General features: G+C 45.2%; 1 protein-coding gene across 2 annotated transcripts in view; it reads right to left on the bottom strand.

Moving 5' to 3' along the window:
- The window catches only part of LOC138284179 (aminopeptidase Ey-like), a 219,394-nt gene that overhangs the window by 33,792 nt on the left and 168,953 nt on the right, over positions 1-16,649 (bottom strand). For both annotated transcript variants that reach the window (XM_069222676.1, XM_069222677.1), the window contains exon 16: positions 8,976-9,086. In XM_069222676.1, the coding sequence (XP_069078777.1) occupies positions 8,976-9,086 (111 nt within the window). The remainder of the gene's footprint in view (positions 1-8,975; positions 9,087-16,649) is intronic.

Below are 16,649 nucleotides of genomic sequence, written 5' to 3'. Positions count from 1 at the left end.
ATCAGAGCCAGAATAGACAAGGGCGAGACCGTCGCACTCATCCTCCTGGACCTCTCCGCAGCCTTTGACACTGTATGCCACCAAATCTTCCGCACACGCCTTTTCGACGCAGGAATCCGGCACAAGGCCCTGGACTGGCTCACCTCCTTCCTCGCCGAAAGAACCCAGAAAGTCTGCCTCCCTCACTTCCAGTCCCCAGCAACCAAGATCATCTGCGGGGTCCCCCAAGGATCCTCCCTCAGCCCTACCCTCTTGAACATTTACATGGCCCCGCTCGCCAACATCCTCCGCCCCCACAGAATCACCATCATCTTGTACGCAGACGACATCCAGCTCCACGCCGGACACCTCGACATCACCGAATGGATGACAGCAAGCCACCTCAAACTCAACTTCAAAAAAACAGAAATCATCATCTTCTGCCCCAACAAAACAGTATGGGATGACTCCTGGTGGCCCACCGCCCTAGGACCACCGCCAACACCCTCCACCCACGCACGCAACCTCGGCATCATCTTAGACTCATCTCTCTCCATGGCCCAGCAAATCAACACCATATCATCCTCCTGTTTCAACACCCTTTGCATGCTAAGAAAGACCTTCAAATGGATTACCATAGAAACCAGAAAAACCATCACCCATGCACTAATCAGCAGCAGATTAGACTACGGAAACGCCCTCTACTCTGGTACCAGAGCCAAACTTCAGCAAAAACTCCAGCGAATCCAGAACGCAGACGCACGTCTCATCTTCAACCTTCCACTCCACAAACACATCTCCGCTCACCTCTGTTCCCTTCACTGGCTGCCCATCAGCAAAAGGATCATCTTCAAAGTCCTTATCCACGCTCACAAATCCCTCCACAACACTGGACCAGCCTTCCTCAACGAACAAGTGAACTTCCATGCTCCTACTCGACTCCTCCGCTCTGCTGACCTCGCCCTCGCCACAGTCCCCCGCATCCAACGCACCACCTCTGGAGGCAGAGCCTTCTCCTACCTCGCCTCCAAGACCTGGAACTCCCTCCCCACCAACCTACGCAAGACCCAGGACCTCCTGACTTTCAGAAAGCACCTCAAGCAGTAAATGGCATCCCCCCACCCCCCTACAGCGCCTTGAGACCCTTTCAGGTGAGTAGTGCACTTAATAAATTTTTTGATTGATTGATTGATTGACTCATTGCCCAGCTCTTGAGGTATCTCAATACCTTTGGAGACCTTACCGGATTGAGGATTAATCAGCATAAATTGCTAGTGTTCCTGCTGGGCGGGGTTGGTGGTGGCGGACCCTTCTACCCTGCTGTGGGAGGAGGAACTGGGGACACCAATAGAGGACGCACACTGGCAGAGGATATGTTTGTTGGTCCGCCTAGTGTCCTGCAATGCACAATATAAGCTGGTGAACTTTAATTATCTCCACCATACATACATCACTCCGGTACTCCTACATAGAATAGATTCTACTAGCAATAGTGGATGTCACTGATGTCCTTAGAGAAATGCTTCCTTCCTACACTTTTACATCACACAGAGGGTAACCCAATTGTAACCCGAAGGACCTTGGTAAATCATGATACATAACTACAGTGGTCCGAAAGGAATTTTGCTTTTTAAATTTTGTGGCAAAAACTACCAAATACATTTTAATCAACACCCCCCCCCCAAACTAAGGCCCTCATTATGAACACGCCGGTGTTCAAGCTGGTGGTCATTCCAGTCTTTCCCTGGCGGGGGAAGCTAGAATTGGCCCTGCTTACTACGCCGGGTTGAAATGTCGACGATTATATCAAGCCTGGATTGGTATAGGGAGACCACCAGAGGGCAAAACCCTTTACCCTTGTGGGAATGTGTTTTACATTCATGTGATTGTCAGATGGTCAACCTACAGATTCCTCTGTATATAATCTATGTATAGTAAGTCAGACTTAATATTTTTCTTTTTCACTTTCTTTACCTTTTTGCATGATCTGTCATCGGGCAACTATATTTTTAAATTGTATGATTAATGATTTATTAAATTTCATATTTAAGTGATATTGGGTGTATGATTTTTTTCTTCCAATTATGGATGTTGTTTGTGCTGCATTTATATGATTTAAATTATATTACAGATTTAGGCCCTCATTATGAACACAGCGGTGTTTACAGCCGTGCTCATGCTGGCAGTCATTCCACTGACCGCCAGCCCCCCTGGCACCCCGCCGGCCGCATAAAGAACATTCTGCTGGGCCGGCAGGAGGAAACATTGTTTCTGCCTTCTGGCCCAGCAGAATGCATGGCTGGGGCATTGCTGGCGGCTCCACATGGAGCCACCGCTAATGCCTCTCTGCGGCGGGTGCAGCTGCACCCGTCGCGCAGATCACTGCCTGTAAATCGGGAAGTGACCTATGCGATTGGGCACTGCACAGGGGCCCCGGCACTGCCCATGCCATGTGCATGGCAGTGCAGGGGCCCCCAGGGAGGCCCCGGAGCACCCCTTCCACCAGCCTTTCCTTGGCAGGGGAACCCGCCAGGGAAAGGCTGGTGCCAGAAGGGATCAGTATCCGAGGGGCAGCGGCGCTGCCCTGTCGGATAATGATTCCGTCCACCATCAGGCTGCCTGTGGGTGGTAGCCTGGAGGTGGAGGCAACTGTGTTGCTTATATGGTGGTTCCGATCGCCATGCTAGTGGCGGTCTTTTCCGCCATCGCCGGCATGGCGGTCTGAACCCCCATGTCCATAATGAGGGCCTTAGTGTGGGGGGGTGTTAATGAAAATTGAGTTGGTAGTTTTTGCCCCCAAATTTAAAAAAAATCAATTTGGACCACTGTAGTTATGTATTATCCTTCTTACACTTGGCATGGCACTGCCCCTTATTAGAGGTATTCTGGGATGCAATAATATTGCATCTGACATGAGCCTGTGATCTTATTATACCACAAGGAACACTAGTATGCTTATTACGGGACATAAAACCATGCATAGATAGAATGATGTCATAAAAATTCAATCAATTACCTCTATTATTAGCTAAATGGAGGATAGCAATCACATGGATGGACCAAACAGGCCCAGGTGTGAATGGGTGGAAAAGACATGTCACGGAATGGATGGTGGCAGAGGAAGTCCAGCCGAGAAGATGTAGAAAGGGCGACAAGGTGGAAGAAGTCTTACAGATATGGGAGACACTGTTCATGAGGTTAGAAGGACAGGAAAGAGAGACATCAAAGAGCTCGACAAACAAGGAGGGGTGAACACTCGGGATGGTAGAGATGGGACCAGCACGCTGGGTCAGGAGCATATGAATCACATACATGTGGAGATATATGAGTAACAACTATTGATCTATGATTTGCGATATTGTGATTATACTACATGTCAATTGCATAGAAATGGTAGTGGTCTTTCTTTGTTCAAGGACTTGTTGAAATGTACTATGTCTGTAATGGCTTTAACAATGAAAACAAAAAAAATAGTTTTTAAATAAAAAAATATTACTTTTATCAAGTCTTTTAATTTAAGAAACTGAGTTGCGGGTCAAGGAGGTTGAAACCCTACTCAAGCCTACCACAGTCCTTGTAGGGGGAAATCACAAGCAAACCCTAAATGATTCTGCATTTAACCCTCGGAAATCTTGGCAAAGAGCAGTCAGGCTTAATACAGAGGCAATGTGTAAAGTATTTGTCCAACACTTAAAAGAGTAACACATTGAAAACACACCAAAAAACGGCCCCATGCCAATTTAGAAACATAGAGTAGATTTTACTAAATGAAATAAGACCAAATTAAAACAAATCCAATCAGTAGAACCACAGCTGTGCAATTTTGAAGATTTTAGTTAAAGTAGTGCCAAAAAGCACAAGCATCAACTGTGGATATCTGGTTACACTAGACTGGGACAAAGTCAGAAGTTCAGATGGATCGCAATGCAATATGGGCCGGCTACAGGGACTCAATCAGGCCAGCTGAACAAGACTATGTTAAATCCTGGATGTAAAGCATTAGGCGGCCCCATCTCAAAAATGTGCCATGTAGCCGAGGTGATTCTTGGGTTCTGCAGGGCTGCAAGGCTACTATGTGAAGTTTTGTGCTGTGAAGTCTGGCATTGAGAATGCATTGTGCAGCAGAGGAGATGCATCGTGTAGCTGAGGAGATTTATTGGTTCTGAGGAGCTGCAAGACTGTGATGCGAGGTCCTGTGTCATCATCGAGGATCCCATCATTGAAGGCTTGCGATGCAAACTCCAACGTCGAAGATGCACTATTTGAGAGGAGCTGCAAGGCTGCAATGCGGAGTCCTAGTGCCTGGAAAAGTCCATGCAGCAGAGGTGATGCATTGGTTCTTCTTGGTTTGCACCACACAGCTGAGGAGATGATTGGTTCTGCTGGATTGGCAGATGGACTAGTAGAGCACCTTTATTTCCCACTTCCAAGCATCTAAGACTGGAGTGGCACCTCTTGGCAGAGTAGGACTCAAAGTTGCAGCTTCCAGGACTAGTTACATGAGACCTGGCCGTTGGAGTCACTCTGGTAGTCCTCGGAACAGGTTGTAGGTTCAGTCCTTCTCATCGAGGCAGCTCAGCAGCAGGCTCTTGGTCTCCTTGGAAGCTGCCTGGGCTGTTTGTTCCAGGCATCTGGAACCCTTGACTGCCTTCCCAGGCAGTCATGGACCTTGTGGTCATACAAATCTATTCAGGCAATCCCAAAAGGTGTGCCCTGAGCTCTACCTCTTTCCAGTGTGCTCTAGGTCATTGTGTAACAGAAAATCTACAGGCATGGCAGGGCCATGAGACCCCCCCCACACACTCAAAGTGAACAAGAGCCACCAGTAGGTGAGTCTATCAGTTCTCTGTGGCTATGACTTGTTGGAATGTGTTCGGGAGGACCTACTCTGAGGATGTTGCCCATTGATGGTGACCCACTACCTGTACTTAGAAGTATTTGCAGGCATATGGTCTTTTTGCACCATCTCCTTATCCCCCAGGAACACTAGAGTAACTTCCGTCTTGTCTCCAAAGCTGACTGGGACCAACTCCTCCCCAAGCCCTACAATCGCCAACTCAGGTGTCTGCCCACCAGTGGGGGGCTGTGCCTCTTGGGAGATTTTGAGTCGCCCTTGGAGTTCCCATACTTGCAGCACTCAGTACACTGGGGTACACATCTCCCTGTCTGGTTATGATTGAACCCCTTCTTCTCACGGTCAGACTGGGACTGGTTACCACTACTCCCTTGGGAATTATTTTGGGGGCCTTTAAAAAGCTCCTTTTAAAGTTTTTCTCCCCCGTCTTTCTATCTGGTGGGACCCTCTACCACCCTTTGGGGAGTCCCCAGATGCCATTTTGAACACTCTTGTGCTGGCCCAGACATCTGCCTCTTCAGCAAGCATCATGAGGTCAGTCAGCTCGCTATCTACTAGGTGCTAGTACAGCTCTGCAAACAAATAATGAGCATGTGCTCCCTGAGAATTAAGTTTAACTGCTCATTGTAATCATTACCATTGCTGCCCTGATGCAGCCATTCAGTGCCTTGCTTGAGTAGTCCAAGAAATGTACCTAAGACAGGTTTAGGAGCTTGTGGCTGTACTTTTCAGGGGTCAGCTCAAATCTAGTGATGAGTATGGGTTTGATGGGGGCATACCTAGTTTGGTCCTCTACTTTTAGTGTGAGCAGTGTGTCCCTGCCCCTGGAGGCATATGTTTCCACAAGCCACCCCCCCAGGGCTCCTCTGGGAACTTGTGCACACTCAGGCTCACCTTATAAGAAAAAAACCATTTATTTATGTCATCTCCCACCACATAACGTGGCACCAGATCTTTGGGTAACGGGATCTTCTTGTCTCCTTCAGACACTGAGTATATGCTGCCACCATTGCTACTGGAATCTGTTTGTCTTAAGTTCCAGCTCTTTAAGTCTCTTTCCATGAGCCAATCACTCCAAAGCAAGCTTTTCCTCCATCATTAGCTTGGCTGTCTGTAGCCCGACCTCCCTATCTGCCTTTCAGGCTATGGGAGAACACACTGCTTGCTGCTCTAGCAGGGAGTTGCAATTCAGGAGCTGGTTCATACTCCTCCCATGAAGGCTGTGTTTCAAGGATGATATCCAGTTCCTGATCCTGCTCATCCATATCATCCTCATCCTCCTGCTCCTCTGCTGCTGTTAGTGACTGGTGAACCTGCCAGCAGGCCTGTCCAGCAGTATTGTGTCTCTACAAGACTTCTGGATTAAAGGTGGCAGCACCTCTGATTGTAGGGGACTGAGTCCCTCCAACAGCAGTTGGCAGTTTTCGGCCCAGATCATCCGGCTTTCTAGCAGCACCTCACCAACACTCAGACAGTAAGGGTGATTTCTGGCAGCCTAGCTCTTGGACTCTGAATCCCCGGTGCAACAGGTAAAACCCTTTTATCTTGTTAGAAATGTGTCTCTTGCACACACACACACAGGCAAGAAAGAAGATGGAGAATCGTGTCCAATACATTTATTGAAATGACTGCAATCTATGATAAACAATATGAGCTGCAATGATTAGTATAATGACAATAGACAAAATCAGGATTGTGAGTATAAGTGATGTGAATCTGAACAACCCCAACATTTTGCAATAAACATGAATGTACAAATTCCTCCCTAAAGCCTATTGCCTATCCTAAAGAGAGCAAGGCATGATGAGTCTAATCTGCCCAAGCCATGCCCGGCCTTCAAATCAGGCGGTGTAGAGACACAAAGGCTGAGGTCTGCTGCAAAGTGACGTGCAGTAAGGATGGAATATCCGTGGTGGAACACCCTCTAAAGACCTTGGTCTCACAGAGAGGCATATTTACAAGCCTGTAGTGCCACTTTGTGCTGCCCTAGCATAATTTTTTGTATGCTAAGGCGGTATTAAGTAGGCCTTTCTCCCACACTATGGGGGTGAGCCAAGCGGGAACCGCCAGAAGACCGTACCGCGGTCAAAAGACCGCGGTGGTCATTCTGGGTTTCCCACTGGGTTGGCGGGCGACCGCCGAAAGTCCGCCCGCCAGCCCAGCGGGAAACACCCTTCCCGCGAGGACGCCGGCTCAGAATGGAGCCGGCGGAGTGGGAAGGTGCGACGGGTGCAGTTGCACCCGTCGCGAATTTCAGTGTCTGCAAAGCAGACACTGTAATTCTTTGTGGGGCCCTCTTACGGGGGCCCCTGCAGTGCCCATGCCATTGGCATGGGCACTGCAGGGGCCCCCAGGGGCCCCGCGGCACCCCCTACCGCCATCCTGTTCCTGGCGGGAGACCCGCCAGGAACAGGATGGCGGTAGGGGTGTCAGAATCCCCATGGCGGCGGAGCGCGCTCCGCCGCCATGGAGGATTCTCAAGGGCAGCGGGAAGTCGGCGGTACACCGCCGACTTTCCGTTTCTGGCCGTGGCTGAACCGCCGCGGTCAGAATGCCCAGCGGTGCACCGCCAGCCTGTTGGCGGTGCTACCGCCGACCTCCGCCATGGCGGTAATTACCGCCAGGGTCAGAATGACCCCCTATATGTACAAAGTGGCACAATGCCTGCACCGCATTATGCTGCACCAGGCAGGCATATGTGTGTGCCAATACACGGATGTCTAAAGAAATGACGCATTGACATTTACAACATTTCACTGCAACATTTTTTCTGTCATTTTTAATGCCTGGAGCATGCGTTAAAATGACACACCCATTTTAATTAATGGGCCTTCTTGTGTTTTTTTTGGGGGGGGCACATCTCTAGGAGTGACTCAAGTAAGTTTTTAGCTGATGGACCCTTATGTCGCTGCAAGTCTCTTTATAGAAATAACATTGCAGTATCCCTTCGGCTTGGACACAGGACATTTTAAAGATACAGAAACTACAACAACAACGTGGTCAGACCATATTACCATTAGAATAATTATAGACCAACACAACTTCCTATGAAGCCAAGGTTGTACCTGACGCTACTTGTTAAACCCTAGTCTATCAAGATATTCTAATAATGACTAAGACGTAGGGATTGTCATAATTATCCACCCAAATATTAATGTATCCTAATAGCAAAAGCTGGTGGCCATCTTCTATCAATCATGGGAACAGTTAATTATATTTTTTAAGATCCCCATGTGGTGTGTGTATAAATCTGTTACAGGCAGCATTGTTTTGAATAAAATGTTATATGTACAGACAACTGCCTCAAATGTACTTTATTTAGCTAACTTGACAGATTTTGCTAAGATTTTATTATTTGTCACGATGGCACACATCCCCCACCATTTTGACCTCATCTATTAGCCATCCAGATGAAGTAATCATCTGGAAGGACCAGTTTTAAAGCAATCCCAAAACTTCATATTTGCCCAGATTTTCTCTATAGCATTGATAACTAAATTACTATACTTGAGCAAATGAAAAATGTTGTAAGCACTGTCAATCACAGGCCATGCATTAATGCTAGCTATTGTTAACTTTGTACCACCTTCCTTTTCAAGTAGATTTCTGTAATGCTGGCACTCTTCAAAATATTTTAAAGCTTTACAGAAGGGTGAAAAGAAGTTTACTCAGTTTCATTAGTCAGGCAACTTCATAACTATTCTGTACCTGGCTGCTAGCTGAGTGACTCCAACAGTCCTACATAGACTTCACTGTCTACATTCAGAGTAGATCATGCAAGAAGTGAGCTACACTAGCTACTAGGAGAAGGCACTGACTGACTTTCTTGATTTGTTAATGTAGGCATCGCACCCTCTCTTAGATCGCTCTGATCCATACCCCCTCACACCTGGGTAGGTGGGTCACCTTACAATTTGAAGACCACTGCTGTTGTGTAGTATTGTCTTAATTATACGTTCTCACAAATGATCCACTTCATATCCTGTTTTCTGAAATTTGATCACAAGTGGTCTCCACATGGTAGACAACACTTCTTCTTTGTTTTACAATTAAAGATGTTATCCGTAAAACTTTCCTCAGAGATAGGTTTGCAATATATCAAATGCAAATAAGAATTATAATTCACTGACGGCATACTCACGGGTTGTTGGCTGGATCTGTCATCCATTTCTTAAAGAGGTCAGTAGCAAGTTTCTTACACTCTTCTATTCCATAAGAACAGGCTGTGCTGATGGCATTCACTTCGTTATACCTATTTGGTCAAAGTAAAGACTTAAGTCATTGACAAATGGCTTCATAATATCAATGTGTTACAGAAGAGAACATATGAGTCACCATCCAATATCCCTTAATGCAAACCACTCTTACTGCTTCCTTAGGATTGGAAGTTTAGTATTTATGTAGTGCATCTTCACAGCAATGAAAGCATATTGCCATTTCCATGTTTGTTCAGATTACCGATGTAATGATAATTATACCAATCCATTTTACCATTATTTCTTATTTCTTTTTTCCTTACAAAATCATTCCTGTTTTTTCCCAAACATGGCTATCTTTGAAATGCATTTTTCTTGATAATGTTGATTAAGGGTGTGATTTAGAGTTTGGCAGAGCGGTTACTCTGTCACAAATGTGACGGAATACCCTGTCTGCCAAAATGACCATCCGACAGAGCACCCTGTCTTGCACAATGGCCATCCACAAGCTCTATTTAGGGGTGGCAGGACTGCCAGCTTTCTGTCAATGAAGCCCTCACAGAATCTGTCAACTGAAAGATTCCTTCAATGGCCTGACAGGGTAGAGCCCTGGTCTATGAAGACTAATGATTATGGCCCTCATTATGAATGCAGCGGTTCCCACTGCTGTGTTTATGCTGGCGATCTTTCTATTTACCGCCCGCCCCCCTGGAACCCTGCCGGCCGTATAATATACATTCTGCTGGGCCGGCAGGCGAAACATTGTTTCTGCCCTCCAGCTCAGCAGAATGCCTGGCCGGGACATTGCCGGCGGCGCCACATGGAGCCGCCGTCAATGCCTCTGTGCGGCGGGTGCAGCTACACCCGTCTCGCAGATCAGACCTGCGCAATGGGGCACTGCACAGGGGCCCCTGCACTGCCCATGTCAAGTGCACGGGCAGTGCAGAGTCCCACAGGGGGGCCCCGGAGCACCCCTTCCGCCAGCCTTTCCCTGGTGGGGAAACCTACCAGAGAAAGGCTGGGGGAATTGGGATCATTATCCGAGGGGCAGCAGCGCTGCCCTGTCGGATAATTATGCCGTCCCCCCGTCAGGCTGCCTGCCGGAGGCAGCCTGGCGGTAGAGGAGGACCGCCTATGGCGGCCCGCCCTGGCTTCATTATGTGGCGGTCTGGGCCGCCATGCCGGATGGCGGGATTTCCCGCCACTGCTGGCATTGCAGCCCAGACCGCCTAGTTCATAATGAGGGCCTAGGTCTTAATTGTTCTCCCTGCTGTGATTGTATTCATTATTGTTTTTTATATTGGTTATTACCGTTGTGTGAGGTATATGAAGGTGATGTCTAACAGAATATTAATATGAAATACGTTTTTACAAAAGGATTGAAGCCCTCAAACTTCAGTGGTAGTTTAATTGTTTTTTTTTAAATATGGGGGTATATATGGTGAAGTGTGAGTGAGTTGTGTGTTTTTTTATACGTATACTCTGGACGGAATTTTTGTAATTTCAGTTCTAAGCACCCTGTTCCCTTGGTCTCCCTTTTGCTGTTTCACACTGACAGAGTAGAGGCCATCAGAGGTAGGGCATTACACCACCCGTCCTATTTGGATGGTTTGATATCCTTTTTAGGGTCGAACGCGCAAAGCGCTCTGTGCCTGGTGTTATTTCTCTATGGGCTTTTAACCACGCTCATCAGTGTGGTTGGTTCGTGGGCTTGCCTTTTAAAATTTGCTTGATTTCATTAGTGAAAGGCATGCACAACTCATGCCTTTTCAGGTGTTTAGTGCAACGGCCAACTACTGAAAACATACGAGGCTTGATTTTTTCCATATGGTTTCTGGACTACTTTTTCTTTTTATTTCGTAGGCAGTGCGATATCCCTGGGCAGTAATCGATCGCTTTGCATGACATCGACCATGTTACATGGATAATTGCACTTTTGCCGGTTACATGGATAACTGCACTTTTGCCGGTTACATGGATAATTGCACTGTTGCCGATGCATTTCACTGTGAGCGAACTTCTGGTTCCTTTTGTGTGTCTGCTTCGCGCTCGTCCCTCCCATCGGCTTGCTTATGTGAAACTGTTTTACTTTTCAGTTTATGTGGCAAGAAAAGTCCAGTTAGGAGTTTAAAACGCTAATAGCTCTAACTGGAGCAACCGCAAGACCCATTGCATTGCAACTGCTTGTTTCTGCTTGTTACCTACAGATTAAACGTGCAGGTGAGGGAAAGATAAAAAAACAAATAATTGCCTCCCTCACCCCATAAATGACAGTGGACCCTGTCAAGGTATTCAGATCACCGCTAGGACAGCAGTAATCTATAAATATGTTGGATGGTAGTTCTTCAGGGTTGAAGATGTAACTTCTTCTATCTACCTGACTGACTGAATAAAGTCTGCCAATCTCTCAATCAGTATTTTAATTTCTTTTTTGATTATGAAGGTTAAACCTGCCAGTGAAGGACAGAAAAAAATACAAATAATGACCTCCCCCCATGAATGACAGTGGTCCCTGTCAAGGTACTGAGATCACCGCTGGGCCAGCACTGATCTATAAATATGGTGGACGGTAGTCCATAAGGGCTGATGATGTAACTTCCTCCATCTACCTGTCTGTCAATCTCTCAGTCAGTATTTTAATTTATTTTTCAATTATGAACTGCAACAACATGTATAAGCCTGAAGGGAAGAACCTCCTATACGAACATAATTTATTTTATTTTTCAACTTTGCCTTTCAGATATTTGATGGATCCACCTTCCATTTTTATCACAGTACTGCACCAATAAGATAAAAGATAATTTTCATCAACAGACCACACTAGATGCACTGAAGAGATTTTTGTTCCCAGAGTAGGTTCATTCAACTCTGCAGGTGCTAAAAGTACTTAACTCACAGGACCAGGGAGTTTCTCACCAATAATTCTGAGTGAAATATGCTAATCCTTTCAAGATGTCAATGGCTGAAACAACACATGTTTACACCATTCCTCTGGCATGGGAACTTTCCTGACCCGATGAAAGATTTTCTATAGGTCTTCAACCAGATGCAGGGAACTATTGTTTTATGTTTGATCCATCCCATCAGGTACAAAACACGACATTCCTTTTTTAGGCCAATTGATTAATGATTTTACATGACAGATAAATTATGGAATGAATCAGAAAGCAGTGAGAAATCAATAATGTCCCATTCTGATTTTTTTTACAGTAATTAAAAGCAACACATTTTGAATCATAAGTAATGAGTGTTATGGCTCCTGGCATTTGTACATGATTATAATAAGCATTTAGTTTAAATGCCTTGAATGCAATCAGGGCTTGTGAAAAAGTGACTTTCATACCATTCAAATAAACAATGACCACTCCTAGTTATAGAAAAGTAGTACCATGACTTTTCTAGTTACACAATGCATACTAGTGTATGTAAGCAGATGTTCAAATCAATAAAAAGTCCAAGTTTCAGCCCAGTTTATCAATTTTGCAACTGTAACCAAAGTGAATTCTCTTTACCCCTTAAATGTGATTCTTACACATGTTGTAAGCTTCCCTAAATCCCACACCCTATTATATGCCGCTACATCGAAGTCAGCAGAACTGACATACAAAAATATTGTATAAACTCCATCCCCTACCACTACATTATCAAGGTAACTATGTATTAATTGTTCTTAAATCCACATCTATTTACGTTCACAATTAGTGGTAGTCAATATGGAGCATGTAATATTTTTGTGAAGCGAAGTATCACATGCAGTAAAATGCCCCCACTCAAAAACCTAGCCCTAGCACTAATCCCCTCACTAACCCCATTCCTAGCCCTAAGGTGAACCCTGATCCCTACCTTTTCACTTATCATATCATTAACTCTAGCCCACTTACCAGTTACCTGACCATTAACTTGATCATAATTCACCCACTCTCACCCCAATACAAACCCCTAAAATTTCCCTAACACCAAACTAATTTAAATGTTTTTCAACTTCTACAAATTTCAAACATTTAGTGAATCAAACTATTTGATTCAGACTTTAAATCTTATCTCATGAAAACGACCAAAATATACTCACTAAATCAAATCATTGTCCACATATAAAGAATCCAGCCTATAGCCTTCTGCTGGTTGTTAAATATGAAATGACATTCATTTTTTAATCCGACAAATTTTAAATATAAATAAAACAAAACAACTGCTAGCACTCATCTAATTTCATGCACTGGGTTATGAAACGTGATAAAACCCACTAAAGCCTGTGTTAAAGCATGGTAATTAATCTGTGGAACTCATACTCAGATTTTCATATTGAAATGTTATCTTTCAATACAGAATTATTAGGTAACATTTTAAATTGTGGTTTTAGCTAGACTCCTTACATGTCTTTACATATTCGTTCTTTTATGTAGTTATTTATGTGTTTGTTTTATTTGTTTATATTCACTTTGTAGTTTAGGACTGATGGTTTAACCAAAACTTATGATTCGTAAATTTTTGGCTATATTCACAATCCCAGGTAGTTAAATTTGCCTACAGTGGGGCCTAGTCCTTCCTTAGAGAAAGAACGCAGACAGGTAGGTCAAACATGGGTTTCCTATATTAGTCATATCTTGAGGATCTTCTCAAAAGACATCATGGAGAACCCACTCAAAAGTCAGAGCAGCAATCATTTGAGAAGAATGCACCTAAACTTTGATAATTATCTACTGATTTTCTACCTACCGAACCCAGTAAACTAGATCAATCTCTAGATGGGTGATCAGAGAATTATTTTTAAGCTGTGGCATGAGTCCTGTTTAATAGTCATTTCATACTGTAAGAATCAGAGTATTAGTTGAGGGGGTAACGTCTCATCTCAAATAATATTCACAGTCCTTGCAAGAGAGAACCGCTAAACTCAGATAGCCTTAACTTAGAGACAAAGGCGGTCATTCTGACAGCGGCAGGCGGCGGTCACTCTGGCCATTCTGGCTTTCCCGCTGGGCCGGCGGGCGCCCGCCAAAGGAGCTCCCGCCGGCCCAGCGGGAAAGTCCCTGCAACGAGGAAGCCGGCTCCGAATGGAGCCGGCGGAGTTGCAGGGGTGCGACGGGTGCAGTAGCACCTGTCGCAATTTTCACTCTCTGCTAAGCAGACAGTGAAAATCTTTGTGGGGCCCTGTTAGGGGGCCCCTGCACTGCCCATGTCAGTGGTATGGTCAGTGCATGGTCCCCCAGGGTCCCCACGACACCCGTTCCCGCCATCCTGTTCCTGGCGGGTTTTACCGCCAGGAACAGGCTGGCGGGAAGGGGGTCGGAATCCCCATGGTGGCGCTGCAAGCAGCGCCGCCATGGAGGATTCCCTGGGCCAGGGGAAATCCGGCGGGAAAACGCCGGATCCCCTTTTCTGACCGCGGCTTTACCGCCGCGGTCAGAATAGCCCTGGAAGCACCGCCAGCCTGTTGGCGGTGCTTCCGTTGCCCTCCACCCTGGCGGTTTCAAACCGCCAGGGTCGGAATGAGGGCCAAAGTGTTAAGTATTTATGGAGTACCAAAAGAATATTAAAGTCAAAGCACAACACAAGAAAAAACCCAAGCCATTTCCAACAAGCATTGCCAAAGCCTGTAGGTTTCACCTTGAGACTACTGACTCTGCCATTGCCGTTTGGACTAATAGCATGGGCATGCCGACTTTGGTGATGATTTGAAACCATGCTGGATATTCTAGTAGGGTGCCTTCAGCACTCCTTGTGACAACCACTAAAGTATCCTTTTAGGACATGTCTCAAGCCTGCTATTGCAGCCTTTACTGCCACTTGGACGTAGCAAAAACACCTTTGGCCAGACCTAAACTGTGCTTTTTAATGGTAATAAGTCACCCTTAAGGTAGGCCCTAAAACACAGGGCAAGGTGACTTGTATTTAAAAAGTAGGAATTGTGTGTTTAGGTTTTACATGTGCTGGCGGTGAAAACTCCTGAAGTAATTTTTCATTGTTGTAAGGCCTAGCTCTTCCATTAAGTAACACTAGGTTACCTTATTACCTTTAATAGGATTGGTGGAAGCTGGAGATATGCTGTTCACACTCAAGATGAATTGTAATTTAAACTCCACTGTAATGGGAAAGTCAGATTTCAAGGTAGAATTCAGAAAATGCCACTTTTAGAATGTTGGAACATACTTGTACCAACCAGTTATGCCTTCTGTCAGTATCCTGGGTCACATGATGGAAATGTCTCTGCTCTTGTGGTTTGTGTATTGCTTCCAGACAGTATCACAAAGGGGGCTTAGGTGTGGACAGGATGGGCCATACTGGTAAGATGACTGGGAGGGGCTGTAAACAGCCCTGCTTACACTTAAAAACACTTTGCCTCTGCAACACTCAAAGGAATCTGACACCAGACCTGTCTTGCCTTTTGTCATCTCCAGACAATTTGGAGTCTAGACAGGGGAATAGGAAAAACTTTGCTGCTAAGATCTCTATCCAAGAAATAGAGCTTTAGCAAAACTAATACTTATACTGATACACCGCACTCATGTGAGATTTGTCCTTAATTGCTCCTCCAAATCCCACCAATGGTCACTTGCACAGGTTCTGTGGCAAGTTTGCAGTGATATAGATGAAAAGGTGGCTGGATCGTTGGATGTGGAGACATCTTTTAACAGAGTGGAATGTCACTACAATACCAACCAACTCATCTTGGGGGAAAGACTTAAAACATTTTCAGAAGACATTGGCAGAATTTGATTTCTTATCCTGCCACTTCTGGGATTACCAAAGACTGTTCTGGTTTGTTTATGAACTTTTAGGACCCGAACCTATAGCCCTGTCATACCACTCATCCTCAAAAGGCTTCACACATGGCATACTTACAGAAAGCAGCCTCTGGAATATATAAGATACTCATTGACCACAGAACTCTACATTCAATTGCCAAGGACCTAAAGACATGGAAGATTAATAGACTTAAACAGGAATGAACAGACTGGAATGGAACACTACATAACAGAAATCTCTGTGATGCCCGCCTCGAGTTTAGTTACTATAAGATATTAGACAGCACTGAATCCCTAGCAGGCTCCAAAAAGCAGGCATAACTAGGGACTCACAATGCTGGAGATGTTCAACCTTAATTATGGACTTTGTCCAATAATATGGGAATGTCAATCCTCCATGGTTATTGGACAGAGGTCTGGTCCAAAATAACCAATACCATGGATTAAATTGCCCTGGTATCTGAAAAAGCAGTATTCTTACACAAAACATAATACAAAGAAATTACAAACCACAGAGGCAGACGGTTTGAGACTGCAATAGCGACAGCCAAAATTTGCATACTACACTTCTGGATGAGAAACAAACCCCATATGACAGAGACCTGATATGAAAAATATTTCAGGTCACAGACTTTGAGAAGGTAATATACAGGATGAATGACAAAACTTGAAAAATTCCCAGTCTTATGGGAAAAAGTTTTAACAACCAAGACCAACCCATATCTTAAAATATATATATATTATGAGCATCCTGGAGTGTCTGAGTGCTTTCCTGTGGACTACAAGGATTGTTTTCAATTGATGTATTGGGCTACAGGAGTCTGACTCAGACCACGGCCAACCAAAGCTGCCGAATTTCGGGACTTACTCTGTAAA

This window comes from Pleurodeles waltl, chromosome 3_1, assembly GCF_031143425.1.
Source record: "Pleurodeles waltl isolate 20211129_DDA chromosome 3_1, aPleWal1.hap1.20221129, whole genome shotgun sequence".
In the NCBI taxonomy this organism is placed as follows: domain Eukaryota; kingdom Metazoa; phylum Chordata; class Amphibia; order Caudata; family Salamandridae; genus Pleurodeles; species Pleurodeles waltl.
Note: the sequence above shows the minus strand (reverse complement) of the source record. Positions and strands in the feature narration are given on the sequence as shown.